At 43.4% G+C, this 22,561-nt stretch overlaps 1 protein-coding gene across 7 annotated transcripts in view; it reads right to left on the reverse strand.

Moving 5' to 3' along the window:
• The window catches only part of LOC147438534 (Pseudouridine synthase family protein), a 122,344-nt gene that overhangs the window by 43,405 nt on the left and 56,378 nt on the right, over positions 1-22,561 (reverse strand). For all 7 annotated transcript variants that reach the window (XM_086484627.1, XM_086484625.1, XM_086484626.1 and 4 more), the window contains one exon: positions 1,793-1,868. In XM_086484627.1, coding sequence (XP_086340753.1) covers positions 1,793-1,868 — 76 coding nt within the window. The remainder of the gene's footprint in view (positions 1-1,792; positions 1,869-22,561) is intronic.

Raw genomic sequence — 22,561 nt, forward strand, 5'->3', positions numbered from 1 at the left:
TTTGTAGTGTCGAAACGCACCACAATGTAAATCTTTGCATTTCTTAGTATATAACCTGTCAAAACTTTGCAAAATGTTCTGCTTCTTCGAATGCCCCTGCTGGAACACAATGTTGCAATCATCATTTCGTTCACTGTTTTGTGAACTTTTTATTAGCACTTGTTGCCCCCCCCCTATGGGGCCTCTTCTTCAATATAAAATAACGGGCTCATTGGCTTCCATATTCTCAACCATTGCCTAACCTTTGAAGGCTTGAGAATTAAAGATGAATCTCAAGAGGGCATTTCCTCTCTTGCTCACCTTCCCTCTACCTTTCTTGCTCTAGAACATATCATCTAGCCTCTCTTGCAAGTCACTCAAGGCTCAAGAATCTACTATCTTGCCTTGCTTGCAATTCACTCAAAGCTCCAGCCTCACCCTCCTTGTACCTCTCTTTCTGGAATGTTTACCTTCTGTTGCTTCTTTCTGTAGGACATTATGGCACTGTAGCATCTTCTTGTAGTGCCTCTTTATATGGTGCCTCCACCACTTGTAGCTCTTTTCGATATTTGGTCATTACTTGATCAAAATCCTTTTCCAATTGTGTTCCACTTTTCTCTGTACCTCCTAGTTTTGCTTTTCATGTAATATGTTATCCTTCAAACACCTCTATTTGAAATGCGCATATGAGTAATCGTAACTCAAGAATTGTGCCTAAGGTGATTCGTTTCAGCTGTACAGGCAAAAGATTTGTTCTATACAAGTCTTTTTAAATTATGGAGCTAAAAAATACATTGTGGAACGGGAACAAATTTGAAAAAGGGGAACAGGATCAAGGGTACAGAATGGGAATGGGACGAAATGGGAGGCAAAAAAATCAGCCTGCTCACCTCATCAAAAACATCAAAACGAATAACATTCGTGCCCGATGTTTTCAATGAGAGATCGCATCACAACTGTCAAACGTACTCTCTGTCACGAAGTCATTCGAATCATGCCGTCTTTTCTTAGGAGATTCCATATATCTACTTAAGGCATCAAGCTTTAGAGCACCTGCTTCAACAAATTATGAGGTTATAACAAGGGAAAATGAAAAATCAGCTTTGCTCTCAAGGCATTTAGGGATTATGTACAAGAGCATGCACACCCCATCCTTCTCCCTAGATAGGAACTGTTTTATCTTCAAGGACAGTTGCTCCTATCATATTTATTCTCTCGTCTTAGATATTAAGCCCTACCCTCTCATCTGAAATAGTATATATATAAATATATTAATATCAAAGCAATTGTACCAAATTTCCTACTTGCCTATGCCAAGGACAATGCCCTTCGTGATAACTGCCCTCTAGCCTAAGACACATACACTTTGTTAAAATCTCCCTGCTGTCTTTCAGTTGTCATGCATGTAGCAATCATTGAAACCAAGTTATGGAGCTCCATAGAACAAGAATGTCAACTTCATGGGCTCACAACTCCCAACTCCTGAGAACCCAATATATACCTATGGTAAACGTCTTTCACCAGGGGCTCAGAAAATGAGTCACGACACGTAAATGGTAGATAAGCAACCTATGTTATGCAAGGTGACGGTGTGTTTTCCATTACATCTTCATATGAAGTCGAATTAAAAAGCTTAAAATCTTAGTCCCTTCCATCAGTACACTGGGTGCTGCATGTGATTTTTGTTTAGAGTGTTCTTGTATGATAAATCAAAATGTGACATATAATCCTATTACCATGAGAAGGGAGGTTACAAAGCTAACTTGAAAAGAACACCATTAAACTATCAGTTCACAGAATTAGACAACGTTACCTCTTGGTGTTGCAGCATATAAACCCTTCAAGACACCGGGATACTTTATTGTACCAATAGGTTCCTTAATGAAAGTCTGGCAAGATATACCCAAAATTTTGTAAGTACTGAATTCCGTTATGTATGTAACTCTCTTTAGCAAGTAAAAATGCTTTGCTCAGGTTTTGAACTGTGCCCCTCCAATGAGCCCAGACCATTTGCTTGCACATTCATCTCCCTTAGTATAGTTCCACAAGGAGCTCATTAAAGGAATGTGTTAGTAGTGTTGGCTATTGTCACTAAATCAAAAGCTACCCGAGCAAAAACTGCTAATGAAAGTCTAGCAAGATATACCACAAACAAACCCAAAAAGAAAAAAAGCAACAACAAAATCCTTCCATTAGTTAAGGAAAACTGCCCAATGGGCTACAATCTGCCCGTGCTAGAGAGGGCTACATCAACATGTGGGGAGTGTCACAAACAGGTGACATGGCAGAGCCACCCGGACACTCACACAGCTCCCGCGATCCGCGCTGACTGCTGACGTGGCAGCGAACAGACAGTCTGGCGTGGCACTGTACGGACACCCGCTTTTCGTGCTGACAGGCTCACATGGCAGCAGTACGGAATTCCCCGACTTACGCTGACGTGGCAGAGCGTACGGATTTCCGCAGATTACGCTAACAGCTTTTTGTGGCAATTTTTAGACCAATTGATTTTAGGACAAGTTGCTTTTGATTTTGAAAGCTTTTGGGGCTCTGTTTTTAGCATCCCTTGTAACTCTTTATAAGTGACCCCAGGGGCTCACTTAGCAGAGTATCTGAACGCAGAGTCTGAGAGCGAGCACCCGCGGGTCGGTTGTCCTTGCTCAAAGATTAATATAAAAATAAATACCGAAAGGGGCGCCAGTCTTTGGGGCCAATATCTTTTGGCACAGAACTACGTCGGGCCGTGTCGATCGGTGAAGTATTTTGACGTGAATTTCTACTGTGTCGAGGTAGAATCTTGAATTGGGGTGTCCAAGTTTGTTACAATGGTATCAGAGCACGGCTGATTTCTCTGCTACCGAGAAATCCGATCCTTTTCTCGCGACACTTATGGATTCCAACAAAAGTCATTCGACCTCTTCTGGAACCGCTGAGGCAAGAGGAGACCACGCAGAAGATTTAAACGAATTAACAGAAGAAGAGTACGGGCCACCCTAGCCTACAGAGTATGAACTTCAAGAGATGCAACGTCGACAGCAAGTTGACGAGTGCACAAAGTAGATGATTCAGTATGCGAAAGATCCTCAGTTTGCAAAATTTTATCTCAGCAATCCACCGCTGAAGTGCACACTCAGTGGCAGAAAGCCACTAAACCACCAATCATACCAGCAATCAAGAAACCTCCTTCTCCGAGGATGTTTACAGAACAAGAACTTCAAGAGGTGGTTCAGACTCAGGTCAATCAGCTTTTGGACACGAAGAATCAATCCAGAAGGAATTGAAAAAGCGCGCGAAGGGGACTGACTACCCTGGTTATTTGGGCCGTCAATCTTCTTTTGCATCTGCAAGAAAGCAAAAGAAGCATGTACGCTTTGAAGGACTACCCAGTTCTTCTTCTTTCTCTACTTCTGACAGTTCTTCTAGCTCTTACACTCAAGTGAGGAGGAAAAAAAGGATAAAAAGGGAAGCAAAAAGCAAAGCTTCGGAAAGACCAATAACAAGGCAAAGAAACTCAGATTTCGACCAATTTCTGATAGCTCTACGAAGGATTCATCCTCTGACAATTCGGACTCCGTTGACTACATGTTTTATGCAAAGAAAAAGCAATTCTATAGAGCCAACCAATTTGACTTCTTCAAAGATAAGATGTAACAGACTTGGACACTCCAAGTCGAGAATCTACCACGACACCACAAATAATCACTTCAGACGGTTCACAGTTCACAATTGATTCGACACTGGCCCGGCGGAGTTCCGTGCCTAGAGCTATTGGCCCCAAACACTGGTGCCCCTTTCGGTATTTCTTTTTGTATAAATCTGTGTTCAAAGTACAAGAGTGCGGGTAGGCACTCACACTCAGACTTTGCGTCCTGATGCTCTGAGTTGTGAGAGGCCAACCCGCGTATTAAAAGGTTACAAAGGGATGCTAAAAGAAGAGCCCAAAAGCTGAAAATCAAAAGCATTAAAAGCTTTGAAAAATAAAGCAAAGGCTCTTTTTCTCTCTTTCTCCTATGCTTTTGCAAAATAAAGCGACTTTCAAAGCTTTTCTCTCTCTCAGCTCTTGCGTAGCAAAAAGCAACCAAAAGCTATGCCCAAAAGCTGCCGTAATATGCGCCGCAAAACGCGTTGGCGTCCGTACAGCCTGCCACATGGCATATTCTCCATGGTTTTCGGGTACAACCAACCACGTCCACATCTAGGGGTTCTCTGCAACAACCAGCCACGTCGCCATTTCTTCTCAGAGGGTATGTGTATGGGCAGCCACGTCACCAGTTTGTGACATACCCCCCTCTTGAAAGATTTGTAATCGCCCTCGATTACGCTTGCAAAACAGACAGAGGCCCTAAACTGTCTTAGCAGACACTGATTGTTAGTACCGACGCACTAGGAACACACATCTAGCACATGTACCAATCGACAGTCACATCACACGACATCACGGGACATCACTAGACATCACAGGACGTCACATGACAAATCACATTCAACATTCATTCGGATCTTAGACCATGATTTTTCGGCAATGCAGTTAACAATCGCGTCTAGATCCACTCAGGACCTCATAGATGCGCGATTGACTAACCCCTATTGCTACCATGTCTATTCAAGATCATTTAGACCAAAATGCTGCAGTCATTCCGTCTATCAGTTCCTGCACTTAAAAACAAGTCAAGAACAAATCAGTTCATATTCAAGAATTCCATTTCAAAAAGTCATACAGCAAAATACTGTCAGCTCTCAGTATCCCTGAAGCTCAAAGAGACATCAGTGACTCTAATATTCTAAAATCAAGGCATCTGTTGACAAAGGAGCGGAGTAACTCCCCTCTTGTGCAAACCCACTGCACCAGAACTCCGGCCAAGTTGAATTCTGGGTTCCATTTGGAATAGACTATGCTAAACCAAAAGCTTCAAGGTAAAGTTTCACAATCTGAGGAGTATCTGCTAGGTTCTCCTCCTCCATCCACTTCACATCCAATGCAAGATAGTTGCCAAAATCTGTTCAAGAACAAGGATCTCCTCGTTTTCCTCCACTTCAGGTTGCTCATCAGGCTCACCATCTTCGGGCACATCACCTTTAAAAGGTTTCACATGAAATGCATTGTGAATCCTCCGAGTGTCATGCAGTTTCAGTCGGAAGAAGACATCATTGATCTTTTCGGAGATCTGGAAAGGTCCGTAGTATCGCATACTAAGCTTTGGAAAAAGGCTCTCCTTTCCCTTCTTCTTTTTCAGGTGTGCCTTCTCAAAACGTAAGAGCACCCAATCATCCTCCTTCAATTTCAAATCGTGACGATGGCGATCTGCTGTCTTTCCTAAGATTTCTGCAAAGCCTCGCGGACCTTGGCAAAAGCCGTGTCCAAGTCGCGCGTATACTCATCAGCTTCAAAAATCTTATCTTTTGTGCTTAAGAAGGGTGGAACCTTCGCAGCACCTTCAATAATCTCAAATGGCGCCATCCCCATCGAAGAGTGTATCGTGTTGTTGTAGGCAAATTTCACCAAAGGTAGATACTTTTCCCATTGAGTATTTTGATCCGAGATATAAGACTTCAATAAATCTAAAACCACTGAATTGGCAATCTCAGATTGCCCGTCAGTCTGCGGGTGGAAAGATGACGACAACTGCAACCGCGTGCCAATGTTCTCCCAAATTGCCTTCAAAACAAACTCGTAAATCTGGGATCCCTGTCAGAGACAATCGTCTCAGGCATGCCATGTAATCTGAAAAGCTGGGCCACAAACAGTCTCGCTAAGTCATCCGGCTTGACTGCTTTCTTCACTAGAATGAAATGAGCCTGCTTGCTAAATCTGTCAATAATAGTCCAGATACCATCGTGACCATTCTGTTTTAGGGAGACCAAAAATGAAATCCATTGCAATACTTTCCCAGGGGCGGGTGGGTATGGGCAAAGGCTGTAACAATCCCTGTGCTTTATGCCTGTCAAACTTGACCGTCAGGCATACCAAGCACCTACGCACAAACTCGTCCATATCCTTCTTGAGTCTCAGCCAAAAGAAATGTAATGGAATTTGCCTATTCAATTTGAGAATAGCGGAATTTAATGAGAGTACTTTCAAGAAATGATTTTGTGAGCATAGCGGGTAGACATAATTGAAGATAGCAACATAATCATAGCAATTAGTTAACTTGGCATAGACAATACTTTTGCAAGAGAGAGAGTTTAGAGAACATGACAACAATTGAGGACCGGATTTATGTGGAGCCGGTCCCCCCTCCAATAGGCATTTGTATTATGATTTCTCCCATAAAGAGAGACTTGTTACAATACAGTCTTTGTGTTCCTTGTGACCTAGGTGATGCCATGAAGATGGAAGGCTTCATGCACCACAAACATAACATAAACTTGAAGAAAGCTTTAACTATCCCAAGCCTCAGTCCCAAGACCTCAAACACCTTCAAAGGTGGAGAGAGCTAGCAGGGAATGAGGGTAGGGAAGAGGAAGAAGAAACATTTCGTAGGAGAAAGAATTAGTTCCTCACTTATCATACTCTTGTTGCTAGCATACATAATAGCATAGTAATGAAGAAGAAGGATATGGCAAGCTTAAGCATTGAAGCATGGCTCTTGGTTGGATTTGCACTCCATAGCCAAGAGTGTTGGTGTAGGCTCTCAACCTCTACTTGCTTGGAGAGGGAGCTCTTGCACTTTGCATATCACACAATGAGAGTGCTTGTGAGTGTGTGTGGGTGAGTATACCCCCTAGGCACCCCCCTAGCTTGCTTGGGTCGACCCCCCCTTGTAGCTCATGCCTGAAGCTCATTGGACCCTTCCAGGCCTAGCCAATCACAAGCAAGAGCCATTACAAGCAACATGGGTAGCCTTGGGACAAGTGTCCCCCTTTCCCCTTTGAGAGAGAGGACTTGATAAATGCTAAAACAATTAGATAATTCATGTAATTTATCATTGGACCCCTTTGAAGCCTAGCCAATAGGCTTCAAGCAACACATGAAGGTAACATGGGTAGGGGCCTGACATGTGTCCTTGCTGCCTCTTCAAGTTGGGCTTCCCTTGTGTGTGTGAGTGGGTGTTCTCTCTCTAGCCCCTAGGAAAAGGGCTCGCCCCCCCTCTTGTAGGAATGCTTTTGACTTTTAGGTGATCAAGCACCTTACTCACCAAGCATGACAAAGCACTTGAACTAGGGGGTGTTCCCACAAGCATCTCAGGCAAGCTTCTCAAGGCACCTCAAGTACTTTAATCATGCAGCAAGTCAAGCACCTCAAGCATGGAGCCAGTCAAGCACCTCAAGCATCTTAATCAAGCACCTCAAGCATGAAAAACACCTCAAGCATGACAAGCACCTCAAGCATGACAAGCACCTCGAGCTTGGGCCGGGTTCCCACCTCAAGCTCAGCCCTAGCTTACTTAAGGTCAAAGGACTTTTACACACATTTATTGGAGGTCTTCAATGAAGCTAACCCTAAGGTCTTATGCTCCATTGGTTAGCCTTGCTCTTTGATAGACCATCTCCCTTTTGGGCCCCTTTACCATTGGCCCCGTGTTGAGATAGATCTATAAGCACATACCTATATCTTAACACTTGTTCCCGTTTATTCTCCCACATTAAGTGATCAATTTAATATGAGAAAATCATTTGGGTTAGTTAGATATTAGATTTTATGACATTACCTCTCTCTTGAAATCATAGTCGTCCTCGACTATGAGGTAGAAAAGATAAAGTCTTAGTCATTAGTCAATCGTACTTAGCGGGTAAAGGATCCCTTTTTACCCTATGACATCTTTCCAAGATGGATGACTAATCCATTTGGTGCTTGGGAGACATAGCTGCCGCAAGCATGTCTGCTCTTTAGTCCATTTTATTCTCCCAAAGTAGAGTGACAAATTCTACTTGGTGTTTGAGAGACGTCGTCATCACAAACATGATTCTAAGCATGCATACTAGTTAAATTTTGTGCACAATTAAAAAGAGGACTAGTCATATAAGACAAAAACATGAGTTATTTAAAAGAAATTTGTACATTTGCTTACTCTAATGTAGCATTGTAAGCATTGACAAGGTTCATACTATCCTTAAGTTGTACTCCTTGCATCCATTTAGCATCTTCAAAAGGATAATTTTTGAACTTAATAAGATACCGTCGGATAATCTTACCATGTCGTAGTACCTTGTCTTCATGCCGAAGGATAGCTTCGGGTTGTAGCACCTCTTCTTGGTCTTCAACTTCGGGAGGGTGTTCAGTAATTGGTTCAATTGGTGGCTCTCCTTTGTAGGGCTTAAGTAAGCTTACATGAAAGGCATTGTGTATAAGCCAATGGTTGGGCAACTTGAGTTGATAAGCCGTCTCATTGATAGGCTTCAAGATTTGGAAAGGACCATAGTATCTTTTTGCTAGTTTAGCATAATACTTTTGATGGCCCGTAGGATTTTTGCCCATCGTTTGCCTTAATCGAGCCTTAGGAAACTTGAGTAAGACCCAATCATTTTCTTTGAACATTAAGGCTCTTCTGTGCTTATCAGCAGCAGCTTTTTGCCTTTGTTGAGAGATGGCTATAGCCTCCCTAATCATTTGAAAAGATTCTTGTAGGTCACGGCTATACTCATCGGCGGCGAAGATTTTCCCATGTACTTTCAGTAGCAAGGGACTTTTAGGTCTTCCTTCTATGATCTCGAAAGGTGCTTTGCCCGTAGAAGTATGTACAGTATTATTGTAGGCATACTCTACTAGCGGTAAATACTTTTCCCATTGTGAGCGTTGATCTACTTCGGTAACATAAGTCTTGAGTAGATCGAGTATCGTAAGATTGGCTATCTCACTTTGGCCATCCGTTTGTGGGTGATAGGCCGAAGAGAAATTCAATCTTGTTCCTAGATTTTCAAAGAGACCTTTCCAGAAATTACTGGTCATTCTAGGATCTCTATCTGACACGATGGATGTGGATAATCCATGGTGTTTGAAAATCTGAGATATGAAGAGAGTTGCCATTTGATGTGCCTTAATAGTCTTTTTGACAGGAATAAAATGTGCTTGCTTGCTAAACCTGTCGACTATTGTCCATATTCCTGTATTCCCATGGATAGACTTGGGTAATCCAAAGATGAAATCCATGGATATACTCTCCCATGGTGAATTTGGAATAGGCAATGGCTAGAGTAATCCAGGTTGCTTCCCTCTATCATACTTGGTCTTTTGGCATACTACACATTTTGAAACATACTCTTGTATGTCCACTTTCATGGTAGGCCAATAGAAATACGTCTCTACTCCTCGGAGAGTAGGTTGAATACCTCTATGCCCTGCATATGGAGGAGCATGGGATTCATACATAACCTTCTCACGAAGGGAATGGGTAACACATAGCCTATTGCCGTGAAGAAGATAACCATCCTGCAAGGTGAATGGTTCCTCTTTCTTCCCCAAAGCAAGGGCTGACATTATGTCTCTAAAGTCAGGGTTAGTAGCATACTCATCTATCATAGAGGATAGATCATTGTGAGTAGCTATAGACACCGCATTAACTTTTGGTCGTCGTGATAGTGCATCGGCAACTTGATTGTGCTTACCAGCTATGTGAGCAATATGAAAATTAAATTGCGAAAGAAAATTTGCCCACCTCATTTGTTTGTCAGAAAGCTTGGTTTGCGTCATGAAATACTTGAGACTTTGGTGGTCGGTTCGTAGGATAAATGGAGTCCCCAATAGGTAGTGCTTCCATGTGTCTAGGGCATGTAGAACAGCTAAAAGCTCTTTCTCATAAATGCCCAAGACTCGTTCATCACCATTGAGCCTTCGGCTCTCATATGCTATGGTATGCCCTTCTTGAAGCAAAACCGCTCCAAGGCAATCACCACAAGCATCACATTGGACCTCAAAGGGCTTTGAGAGATCCGGAAGCACAAGGACTGGTTGGGAAGTAAGCTTCTCTTTGAGTTTTTCAAAAGCATTTTGCTCCTTAGCAGTCCATACAAACTTAACGTTCTTCTTGGTTAAGTCGTGTAGTGGTCCTGCCACTTGAGAGAATTTTGCTATGAAGCGTCTATAGTATGCACACATACCAATAAAGCTTCTTAGCTCATGTAGATTCCTTGGGTTAGGCCATGATTTTATTACCTCTAACTTTGATGGATCCATACGAATACCATCGTGAGAGATAATATGGCCTAGATATTGAATCTCTTGAAGGAAGAATTCACTTTTCTTTTGGTTGAGAAAAAGTTTGTTCTCCCTCAAGGCTTGAAAAATCACTTGGAGATGTTGCTTATGTTCCTCCAAAGACTTGGAGTAGATGATGATATCATCGAAGAACACTCCAGTGAATTTTCGATATGGTCTAAAAATTTTCTCCATCAAACGATTGAACGTAGCTGGTGCATTAGTCAAGCCAAAAGGCATGACTAGATATTCATAAAGACCAAATGTTGTGCGAAACGCGGTCTTTAAGATATCCTCATCCACTATCCTTATTTGATGATAGCCACTCTTAAGGTCAATCCTACTGAAGTAGGTAGAGCCTTGTAGCTTATCAAACAGATCTTCTACCCGAGGTACGGGAAATCTGTTTTTAATAGTGATATGGTTTAGTGCTCGATAGTCCACACACATACGGTATGTACCATCTTTCTTTTGCACTAAAAGGACTGGAGAACAAAAGGGAGAGGAACTAGGCCTCACCATCCCTTTGTCTACCAGCTCTTGTACTTGCCTCATGATCTCCTCTTGTTGAGCTTGTGAGACTCGATAAGGAGGTTTGTTAGGCGGTGAGCTTCCTGGAAGGAGCTCAATACGATGGTCATCATCCCCTCGTTTTGGAGGTAGGTCCATAGGGATATCATCGATGAACACATCTTGGAATCCTTTTAGAAAAGTAGACAAGTCTAACTCTTCTTGATTCCTATCATTTTCATTTGATGAAACATTATTAGCTTTTAGAGACTCTTTGACATAAATCATGTACGCAGAAACTGAGCTCTTCATTGATTTATCAAAAGAAAGAGGATTTACAAGTGGAATAGTGCGACCACGCTCACTAGCATCTACATACATGTTCTTTCCCCTGTAGGTGAAGTAAATTCTCCTTTCAGGGAACTTCATGTTGGCAGCCATGCGATCAAACCATGGTGCCCCTAGGATAACATCCTGATGTTGGAGGGGAGAGATGAAGAAGTCTTCTTTGTCGACATAGCTTTGGACATGAAGCCTCAACTTCCCAATCAAGGGAGTAACGGAGGCTTGTTGTCCCTTGAAAGCTGCATCAGCTGTTACTATATCTCCCATCTCAAAAGCTTGAATGCCCAACTTGGTGGCCAACTCTATTGATATGAAGTTGAGAGTAGAGCCAGGGTCAAACAAGATGAAGGCATCATGCTCTCGTACCTTTCCCCAAGCATAGGAGAGTGATGATCCTTTGCAATGAGCATCCTCTTTTGGAGCTTCGATGGTGGAAGCCCTAGGAGTTTCATTGCGAGTATTCTTCTTGGGGCAAGAACGATAGCCATGTCCTTGCTCCCCACACTTGAAACACTTATGGTCCTTGCGAAAAGCTTCAAGCTCTTCAGGAGAGAGTTTTTTTACCTTTGTAAACTCCCTTCTCCTTGGACCGATTGTTGTTGTTGTTGTTGGAAGTGCCTTGGGAATTATTTTGAGCATTGGATTTCCCCTTTGCATCATTTTTATCTTTGTTTTCCATGGGCTTGACATTACGTCTAGCCCCTTGATGGAAATTGATGCGTGAAGCAACCATGGTGTGGTGGATTACTTCGGTAATAGTACCGGGCCGTTGAGAGTTGATATATTCGGCCATCTCTTCAGGTAATCCCGCACAGAATTGCTGTCTTTGCTCGGCAAAGTCTATCTTTTGAAAGACAGTAGCTTTGAGATGTAAATCCCAAAACTTATCTACATACTTGTTGATAGACTCATGAGAGAGGAGCTTCAAGCCGCGCCATTCGGTAAGAACTTTATCTTTAGTATCGCTTGGAAGAAATTGCTTCATGATGGAAACTCGTAGAGTTTTCCATGTCTTTGGGGCTTCTCCATTGCCACGAAGGCTAGCTCACCATTGACGAGCTGATTTTTGGAAGTGCATAGCTACATGGCGTAGCTTGGAGGACTCTGTGAAGCCCTCGTCCCCAAAGGCCGCATCAAATTGCTGGATGAAGGCCAACACTTTGTCGGTAGCACCAAAGGTGCCATCGTAGGTGAGAAAAGAGATACTCTTTCCTCCCTCCTTGAACTTCTTTAGCTTTTGTGACCTTCGCCATGCAGGAAATGATTTGCGATGCCCTCCCCTCTTGTATTCTCTAGGAGAATAGCCATAACTTTCATCGGAAGAGAAGGAAGGTGAAGAAGAAGGAGAAGAGGGTGACCTCTTCCTAGCCCTTTTCTTCCTTTGTTTCCTCTCTTGCCTTTGAGAGTGATGAGGAGAAGGACTATGGGTTGCTCTTTTCCTCTTGGGAGGAGTAGGCGATCGTCTAGACCGCCTTCTTCGTGGAGCCACATCTTCAGAAGAACTTAGACTTTCATTGCTTTCTTTCTCTTTGGATTCCTCCTCTCGAATGGGAGAGAGTCTTCTTTTGGGGGTCTCTTCAAGAGGCCTCCTAAGCTCTCTCTCCTCTTGGAGAGGAAGGGAAATTCCATAGGCACGAAGTTGTTGAGTAACTTCGGCTTGCAAGGTAGGGTTGCCCATAGCTTGTTGCAACCTAGTCACAAGATAATTCACAAACATGGGAGCATCATCATTAGCACCTTCATGTGCAAAATCAAAGCTATCAATGTTCATTCTACTCTCTTGATTATTGTCAGCCATGTTAACAAAATTTTATGTATGTACTTAGTGTATGCTTTGGCAATTCAAAACCTTAGTTGCCACTCCTCTTAGCCTTTGAAAATCGGCTCTTAAGTGTCTACACCCACGGCTCAAAGTGGTTAATTATAGAGAGTAGAGGAGTAGGTTTAACATAGCAGAGTTGCCAAGGGCTAGCTCCTTTCGGACTTCTTATGGCTCAATAATGGTAAAGCCGTAGGCAAGTCTAAAAAGACTCCATTATTAAGTCCAAAGCTCCCGAGGTGTGCACCATCCCCCACATAGTGGGCTTAACAAAACCGGTATTAGATCCCAGTTCCACTTACTCTATTATAATTAACAACATCAAACATTTATAGGCTACTTAAGGACCTCTCTTCTTAAGCAAGAAAAGAGAAACCAAATGCTCTGATACCAATGTAATGGAATTTGCCTATTCAATTTGAGAATAGCGGAATTTAATGAGAGTACTTTCAAGAAATGATTTTGTGAGCATAGCGGGTAGACATAATTGAAGATAGCAACATAATCATAGCAATTAGTTAACTTGGCATAGACAATACTTTTGCAAGAGAGAGAGTTTAGAGAACATGACAACAATTGAGGACCGGATTTATGTGGAGCCGGTCCCCCCTCCAATAGGCATTTGTATTATGATTTCTCCCATAAAGAGAGACTTGTTACAATACAGTCTTTGTGTTCCTTGTGACCTAGGTGATGCCATGAAGATGGAAGGCTTCATGCACCACAAACATAACATAAACTTGAAGAAAGCTTTAACTATCCCAAGCCTCAGTCCCAAGACCTCAAACACCTTCAGAGGTGGAGAGAGCTAGCAGGGAATGAGGGTAGGGAAGAGGAAGAAGAAACATTTCGTAGGAGAAAGAATTAGTTCCTCACTTATCATACTCTTGTTGCTAGCATACATAATAGCATAGTAATGAAGAAGAAGGATATGGCAAGCTTAAGCATTGAAGCATGGCTCTTGGTTGGATTTGCACTCCATAGCCAAGAGTGTTGGTGTAGGCTCTCAACCTCTACTTGCTTGGAGAGGGAGCTCTTGCACTTTGCATATCACACAATGAGAGTGCTTGTGAGTGTGTGTGGGTGAGTATACCCCCTAGGCACCCCCCTAGCTTGCTTGGGTCGACCCCCCCTTGTAGCTCATGCCTGAAGCTCATTGGACCCTTCCAGGCCTAGCCAATCACAAGCAAGAGCCATTACAAGCAACATGGGTAGCCTTGGGACAAGTGTCCCCCTTTCCCCTTTGAGAGAGAGGACTTGATAAATGCTAAAACAATTAGATAATTCATGTAATTTATCATTGGACCCCTTTGAAGCCTAGCCAATAGGCTTCAAGCAACACATGAAGGTAACATGGGTAGGGGCCTGACATGTGTCCTTGCTGCCTCTTCAAGTTGGGCTTCCCTTGTGTGTGTGAGTGGGTGTTCTCTCTCTAGCCCCTAGGAAAAGGGCTCGCCCCCCCTCTTGTAGGAATGCTTTTGACTTTTAGGTGATCAAGCACCTTACTCACCAAGCATGACAAAGCACTTGAACTAGGGGGTGTTCCCACAAGCATCTCAGGCAAGCTTCTCAAGGCACCTCAAGTACTTTAATCATGCAGCAAGTCAAGCACCTCAAGCATGGAGCCAGTCAAGCACCTCAAGCATCTTAATCAAGCACCTCAAGCATGAAAAACACCTCAAGCATGACAAGCACCTCAAGCATGACAAGCACCTCGAGCTTGGGCCGGGTTCCCACCTCAAGCTCAGCCCTAGCTTACTTAAGGTCAAAGGACTTTTACACACATTTATTGGAGGTCTTCAATGAAGCTAACCCTAAGGTCTTATGCTCCATTGGTTAGCCTTGCTCTTTGATAGACCATCTCCCTTTTGGGCCCCTTTACCATTGGCCCCGTGTTGAGATAGATCTATAAGCACATACCTATATCTTAACACTTGTTCCCGTTTATTCTCCCACATTAAGTGATCAATTTAATATGAGAAAATCATTTGGGTTAGTTAGATATTAGATTTTATGACAAGAAATATCTCTCTACCCCTTTTATGGTGGTAGCAATGCCACGGTGACCCGTAAAAGGCGGACGGCGTCATTCGGTCATAACCTTTTCCCTCAACGGCTATGGAACGCACAACATGGTTTTCCTCATTAAGTAGCCATCCCGAATGGAATATTCCGCTACTGTCTCCCCATCCCGTAAATCCGTATGTGGCATATTGGTTGACCATATCCTCGAAGCTCCTATGATGCATCGCGGAAATAGCCAAAACCAACAGCTTCGAGACAAAGCATCTGCCAACAAGTTCTTCTGTCCCTACACATGGACAATCTCGAAGTGAAACTGTGACAAGATGTTCGGCCACCGCATCTGCTTTTCCAATAGTTGCTTCTGTGACAAGAAGTAGCGTAAACTCTGATGGTCTATAAAGACAGTAAAATCCGCTCCGAGTAGGTAATGCCGCCACTGAGTAAGAGCATGGATAACTGCCAAAAGCTCTTTCTCACAAATCTGTGCTGTCAATTCCGGCCTTGAGAACAATCGGCTCTCGTAAGCAATGACATGTCCTTGCATTAAGACTGCACCCAGACTACGACCACAAGCATCACAATATACTTCAAATGACTTCTGCAAGTCCGGCAAAGTCAAAACTGGTCCCGTAGTCAATTTCTCTTTTAAAGTCTGAAAGGCAGTCACCTCTGTGGGTCCCCACCAGAAAGGGACCCCTTTCTGTGTCAAGATATGCAAAGGGGAAGCAACCTCTGCAAACTTTTGAACCGCCTGTAGTACAAACACAATCCCAAGAAGCTTCTAACTTCATGGACATTCTTCAAATCGGGCCAATCACAGATAGTCTCTATCTTGGCCGGATCCATCTGCACTCTTGCTGCTAAAACAATGTGTCCCAAAAAGTATATTTCTGGTAGGAAAAATTCATTTTTCTTTGCAATAATCACTAACTTGTGATCTCGTAATGCTTTAAAGACTTGAAGCAGATGATCTCCATGTTATGCCTCATCCTTGGAGAAAACAATGATATCGTCAAAAAAAGTGCCAACAAATAGCTTGTACTCTCTAAAAGTCCTGTCCATCATCCGGTTAAATGTCGCAGGAGCATTGGTTAAGCCAAATGGCATCACCAAAAACTCAAATAACCCAAAAGTCGTCCAAAAGGCTGTCTTGTAGACGTCTCCCGGCACAATTCGGATCTGATGATATCCACTTTTCAAGTTGATCCTGCTAAAGCATGAGGATCCCTACAGTTCGTCAAGTATATCATCGATTCTAGGAATTGGAAATCTGTTCTTGATGGTGATTTTGTTGAGAGCTCTATAATCGATGCACATTCTCCAAGATCCGTCTTTCTTCAAAATCAACGACACTGGAGAGCAATAGTGAAGTACTAGGCTGGATAAGACCCTTTTCCAAGAGGTCTTTAATTGGTTCATAATCTCTTCATTCTGGGCGCGGCTCACACGGTAAGGTGGCCGGTTCGGTGGTGTGCTTCCAAGTATCAGATCAATGGTATGATCTTCAGGACGAGCGGGTGGTAACTCGCCTGGCAGGCCCTCTGAGAAGCAATCACCATGAGCGTGGAGAAAATCTTGGCGCTCTTTATCAAGTTCAAACATATTTGTCCTATCCTCATCACTCAACTCTTTCAAAAAGATCGAGTAAACAAACAGACTGGATTTCATTAATTTAGAAATGGCCGAAGCCGATACAATAGGGATAGACTCGCCCTTAAGTTTTATATCAAGTACAATGGTTCTGCCATTCTCTGTGGTCGATGTCGCTTTCCTCGCCCAATAGTCGACCACGGCGTTGTTCTTGTGGTACCAGAGAATTCCCAAGAGGACATCACAACCTTCCAAAGGCATTATGTAAAAGTCCTCATGCCCCAAATACCCCTGACAATGCAACCGAAGTTTGCCAATGATAGGTGTAATGGCTACGTCCCTGCCGAGTGCCGCTAGAACAGCCTTTGCAAGTGGTCCCATCCGATCGGGAGTGATCTCGAGCCGCACCGCCAATTCCGAGTGAAATGAAGTTGGCCTTGGCTCCTCCATCAAAGAAGATCAGGGCTTCTTGGTCTTTCACTTTGCCCCAAGCTCGGCAAAGTTCTGCACTCTCGTCCATCGTGCTGGGATCGGTACCCACGCAATCTGAAACCAGTCCTATTTTCATCTTGCCTTTTCTTCCACGTTCCTCAGCTGCTCTCGAACTCTCAGGCCTTTCGTCGTCCTTGTCGTTCTATTCTTTCTGTGCCTTTTTAGGGCACTTCGCGGAGATATGTCAAGTTTCCCCGCATCCAAAGCACTTCCCTTCCTTGATGTAGCGAGCTCTCCTGAGGAGTGAGTTTGGGTCGTGCATCTTTCTTTTCTGGGTTGCTCTTCCTCTTTCTACTTCATTTGTCGAAGTCTGTTCTGCTCTTTGTGTCATGATCTCATCGGTGGGGTAGGTCAAACTGCCTGAGTGTATGGCAAAACTCCGTTTCGCATGACTCATCAACTCCTGAATGGAAGCTGACTTTCGTTCTAAGCAGTGATCTCGGATCTCTGTAGGAAGACCCAAGGTAAACCGCTCAATCTGTTCCTTGAACAAGATCTTCTTAAATGAAGAGGCGGGTAGAAAAGAGCTCCAGAATCTCTCGCAATAAGCGTCCACTGTATCCTTCTTGGTCATCCGAAGATGGTTCCAAGCAGTTTTTATATCGTGTTCATACTCTCGAGTCAGCCAAGAAGAAATAAAAAGCCTCTGAATTTCAGCCATTTAACTGGCGCAGTCTTGTTTAGTAGAAGCATGGACCACCAAGTTCGAGCATTCCCCTTAAAGTAAGAGGCAGCTCTCCGAATCGTAGAGTGCTCTGAGTAACGTCCTCCCGCGAAAGCGATGTCAAACTGCTGTACAAAAGACAAAGCCTTCAAAGCATCTCTATAACCAAAAAATGTGTCAAATTTAACTGACTGTCCACCTTCCTTAAACTCTCGGACTTTCTTGCTTTTGTCTTCCAGAAAGTCATATTGCTTGGCTTTATAAAAATTCTTCTTCTATGCATAAAAGCTGCTGTTGTCAGAGTTCGAACTGTCTAAAAACAAGTCCTCTATAGAATCGTCACTCACAGGGCGAGATTTAGACTTCTTTGCCTTTTTCTTGCCCTTTCCAAAGCGTTGCTTTTTGGTTCGCTTTTTGCCTTCTCTGTCTTCTTCGCTCAAGTCAGATGAGGTAGAAGAACTGTCAGAAGAAGAAGAAGAAGAAGAACTGGGTACTCCTTCAAACCGAACACGCTTCTTCTGCTCTCTTGCCTTTTCAAAAGTAGACTGACGACCCAAATAACCCGGGAAGTCAGTGCCTTTCTTCTGCTTTTTGTCGTGCTTTTTAGCTTTGTTCTACGCGTCAAAAATTTGAGCAATTCGTGCATCAACCACCTTTTCTAATTCTTTCTCTGTATACTTCCTGGTGGTAGGAGGTTTCTTGAGAGTGGATTTGGGGGGTGGTTTTGTGGTCTTCTGCCACTACGTGTGCACCTCGTCGAAAGAGGTTTCGCTCATATAATTTGCAAATTTTGGATCCTTCACAAAATTGAGCATCATCTTTGTTGCATCGCCGATCAATCGTTGACGCTCCATCTCTTGACGCTCCACCGGAGTAGGCCGAGGCGGGCCGTACTCCTTGCTTGAATCTTCGTTTGTGATCCCTTCACGCATCTCCGGATGCAAAGGGAGTCGAATGATCTTTGCCTGAAGCCACAAATTTGCCTTTCGGTATTTCTTTTTGTATTAATCTGTGTTCAAAGTACAAGAGTGCGGACAAGCACTCACACTCAGACTCTGCGTCCAGATGCTCTGAGTTGTGAGAGGCCAACCCACGTATTTAAAGGTTACAAAGGGATGCTAAAAGCAGAGCCCAAAAGCTGAAAATCAAAAGCCTTAAAAGCTTTGAAAAATAAAGCAAAGGCTCTTTTTCTCTCTTTCTCCTATGCTCTTGTAAAATAAAGCAACTTTCAAAGCTTTTCTCTCTCTCAGCTCTTGCGTAGCAAAAAGCAACCAAAAGCTATCCGTAATATGCGCCGCAAAACGCGCTAGCATCCGTACAGCCTGCCACGTGGCTTATTCTCCGCAGTTTTCGGGTACAGCCAGCCACGTCAGCATTTAGGGGTTCTCTGTAGCCAGCCATGTCACCATTTCTTCTCAGAGGGTATGTGTATGGGCAGTCACATCACCAATTTGTGACATAAGAGCAAGAAAATGAAGGAATTTAAAGAAGGTGGACAATCAATAAAATTTGAATCCTATTCTGAATGCCGAGATGCTCCAAGGGCTTTGTCCTTCATCCAGTAATTTGACATAGCCTTCTCTGGAGGGCACTACTCAAAGCACTCCAAGATTAGGAGGGCTGCATCTTTTCTCAAAGGAAATGCTCGAACATGGTGGTCCACTCTTCTTCTGAGGAAAGAAGCTCCAATCAAGTGGTTGAAATTTAAGAGGCTCTTTATTTCTTCTTGGCTGACCCAGGAGTACGAACGGGATGTAAGGACTGCTTGGAACCATCGTCGGATGACCAAGGGAGATTCTTTGGATGCTTATTGCGAGAGGTTTTGGGACTCATTCTACAACCTCTTCATTTAAGAAGGTCACCTTTAAGGAGCAGATTGAGCGATTTTGTTGCGGACTCCCTACAGAGATCCGTGATTACTGCATTGAACAAAAGTCAAATTCTATCCAAGAATTAATGGGTCATGCAAAACGGGGTTTCTCGTTACATTCGGGGAATTTGACATACCCCACTGATGAGATCTTGACTTAGAGGACCAGAAAGACCTCCAACAATGAAAGTAGAAAGAAAAAGAGTCCCCAGGAAAAGAAAGACACGCGACCCCGACTGACTCTTCGAGAAAGGGCTAACTATCTCAAAGAGGGGAAGTGTTTTGGTTGCGGGGAACAAGGGTGTGCACATCTGTGCAAAGTGCCCCAAAAAGGCATAGCAAAGACAGACTGAAGACAGGCCAGAGAGTTCTAGAGCAGGCGAGGAACGTGGCAGAAAAGGCAAGATGAAAGCAGGATTGGTACCACATTGCATGGGTACTGACCCAAGCCAAATAGATAAAAGTACAGAACTTTGCCGAGCTGGGGCAAAGTGAAATATCAAGAAGCCCTTATCTTTTTCGATAGAGGAGCCAAAGCCAACTTCATTTCACCTAAATTGGCGGCGCGGCTCAAGATTACACCCGACAGCATGGGACCACCAACAGAGGCAGTTCTAGTGGCGCCCGGATGGGATATAGCCATTACGCCTGTCATTGGCAAACTCTGTTTGCATTGTCAAGGGTATTTAGGGCACGAGGACTTTTACATCATGCCTTTGGAAGGGTATGACGTCCTCCTAGGAGTCCCTTGGTACCATAAGGACAACACCATGGTCGACTATCGGGCCAAGAAAGCAACCTTGACAAATGAAAAGGGCCGAAAAATTGTACTAGATATAAAACTGAAGGGCAGGTCCGTCCCTATTGTATCAGCGTCGGCCATTTCCAAATTAATGAAATCCAGTCTTTGTTAAACTCGATCTATTTGAAAGAGTTGAATGATGAACACAAAACAAACATGTCCGAACTTGACAAAGAACGCCAAGATTTTCTCCACACACATGTTGATTGTTTCTCTGAAGGCCTGCAAGGCGAGTTGCCCCCATCTTGTCCTGAGGATCATACTACTGATCTGATTCCTGGAAGCACACCATGGAACCGGCCACTTACCGTGTTAGCCAAGCCCAAAATCAAGAGAGCATGAACCAAGTGAAAGACATTCTTGGAAAGGGTCTTATCGAGCCAAGTACTTCACCTTACAGCTCTCCGGTGTTATTGGTATTAAAGAAAGACGGATCTTGGAGAATGTGCACTAATTACAGAGCTCTCAATAAAATCACTATCAAAAATAGATTTCCGATTCCAAGGATCGATGATATTTTTTACCAACTTCAGAAATCCTCTTGTTTCAACAGGATTGATTTGAAAAGCGGATATCATCATATCAGAATCGCCACGATGATGTCTACAAGACAGCCTTTTGGACAAGTTTCAGTTTGTATGAATTTTTGGTGATGCCTTTTGGCCTTACCAATGCTCCAGCGACTTTCAACCGAATGATGGATAGGATTTTCCAAGAGTATCAATCTTTTGTCGGCACTTTCTTTAATAACATTATAGTCTTCTCCAAGGATGAAGCAGAACATCGACACCATCTCCTACAGGTCTTTCAGGCATTGTGTGATCACAAATTAGTTAACAATGCCAAAAAGAGTGAACTTTTCTTGCCGGAGATACACTTTTTGGGACACATCGTCTCAACAGCAGTACAGATGGACTCGGCCAAGATTGAAACTATACGGGACTGGCCAGATTTGAAGAATGTTCATGAAGTTAGAAGCTTATTGGGCTTGTGTTCTTACTATTGGCGGTTCATTTAAAAGTTTGCAGAGGTAGCTTCCCCTTTGCACATATTGACTCAACAAGGAGTCGCTTTCTCGTGGGGACTGACAGAGGTGACTACCTTTCAGACACTTAAAGAAAAATTGACTACTGGACCAGTGTTGACTTTGCCGGACTTGCAAAAGTCATTTGAAGTATATTGTGATGCCTATGGTCATAGTCTGGGAGCGGTCTTAATGCAAGAAGGCCTTGTGATTGCCTATGAAAGCCGATTGTTTTCAAGGCCGTATTTGACAACACAGATTTATGAAAAAGAGCTTTGGCCAGTGATCCATGCTCTTACTCAGTGGCAACATTACCTACTCGGAGCCGATTTCGCGATCTTTACTGACCATCAGAGTTTACGCTACTTCTTGTCACAGAAGCATCTTTCAGAAAAGCAGATGCAGTGAGCTAACATCTTGTCACAGTTTCACTTCCAGATTGTCCATGTTTAGGGACAGAAAAGCTTGGTGGCAGATGCATTGTCTCGCAAGCCCCTAGTCTTGGCTATTTCCGCGATTCATCATAGAAGCTTCGACGATATGATTGATCAGTACGCCACAGATCCAGATTTTTCTGATGTATTCACTTGAATACAGAATGAGGAGGTAGTAGCGGGATATTCCATACGGGATGGCTACTTGATGAAGAAAACGATGTTGTGCGTCACACAGCTGTTGAGGGAAAAGGTTTTGACGGAGTGCCATTGTCCACCTTTTACGGGTCATTGCGGCATCGACACCACCTTGAAAGGTGTGGAGCGTTACTTCTTTTGACCGAGACTCAAGAAGGATGTGGATGACTTTGTTCGAAGTTGTTTAGTATGCCAGAAGGTCAAGTTTGACAATCATAAGGCACAGGGATTACTACAGCCTTTACCCATTCCCACCCGCCCTTGGGAAAGTATTGCAATGGGATTTCATTTTTGATCTCCCAAAGACACAGAGTGGGCATGATGGCATTTGGACTGTCATTGACAGATTTAGCAAGCAAGCTCGCTTCATTCCAGTGAAGAAAACAGTCAAGCCGGATCATTTAGCAAGACTGTTCATTGCACAGATTTTTCGACTACATGGAATGCTTGAGACAATCAATTCACGAGTTTGTTTTGGAGGGCTATTTGGGAGAACATTGACACACGGTTGCAGTTCTTGTCATCATTCCACCTGCACGCAGATGGGCAATCTAAGATTGCAAATTCAATTGTTCTGGATTTATTGAAGTCTTACATCTTTGATCAGAAGACTCAATGGGAAAAATATTTGCCTTTGGTGGAGGTTCCACCCTTCCTTAGCACTAAAGATAAGATTT

The sequence above is a fragment of the Adiantum capillus-veneris genome, chromosome 16, assembly GCF_014529385.1.
Source record: "Adiantum capillus-veneris isolate H3 chromosome 16, ASM1452938v2, whole genome shotgun sequence".
Taxonomy (NCBI): domain Eukaryota; kingdom Viridiplantae; phylum Streptophyta; class Polypodiopsida; order Polypodiales; family Pteridaceae; genus Adiantum; species Adiantum capillus-veneris.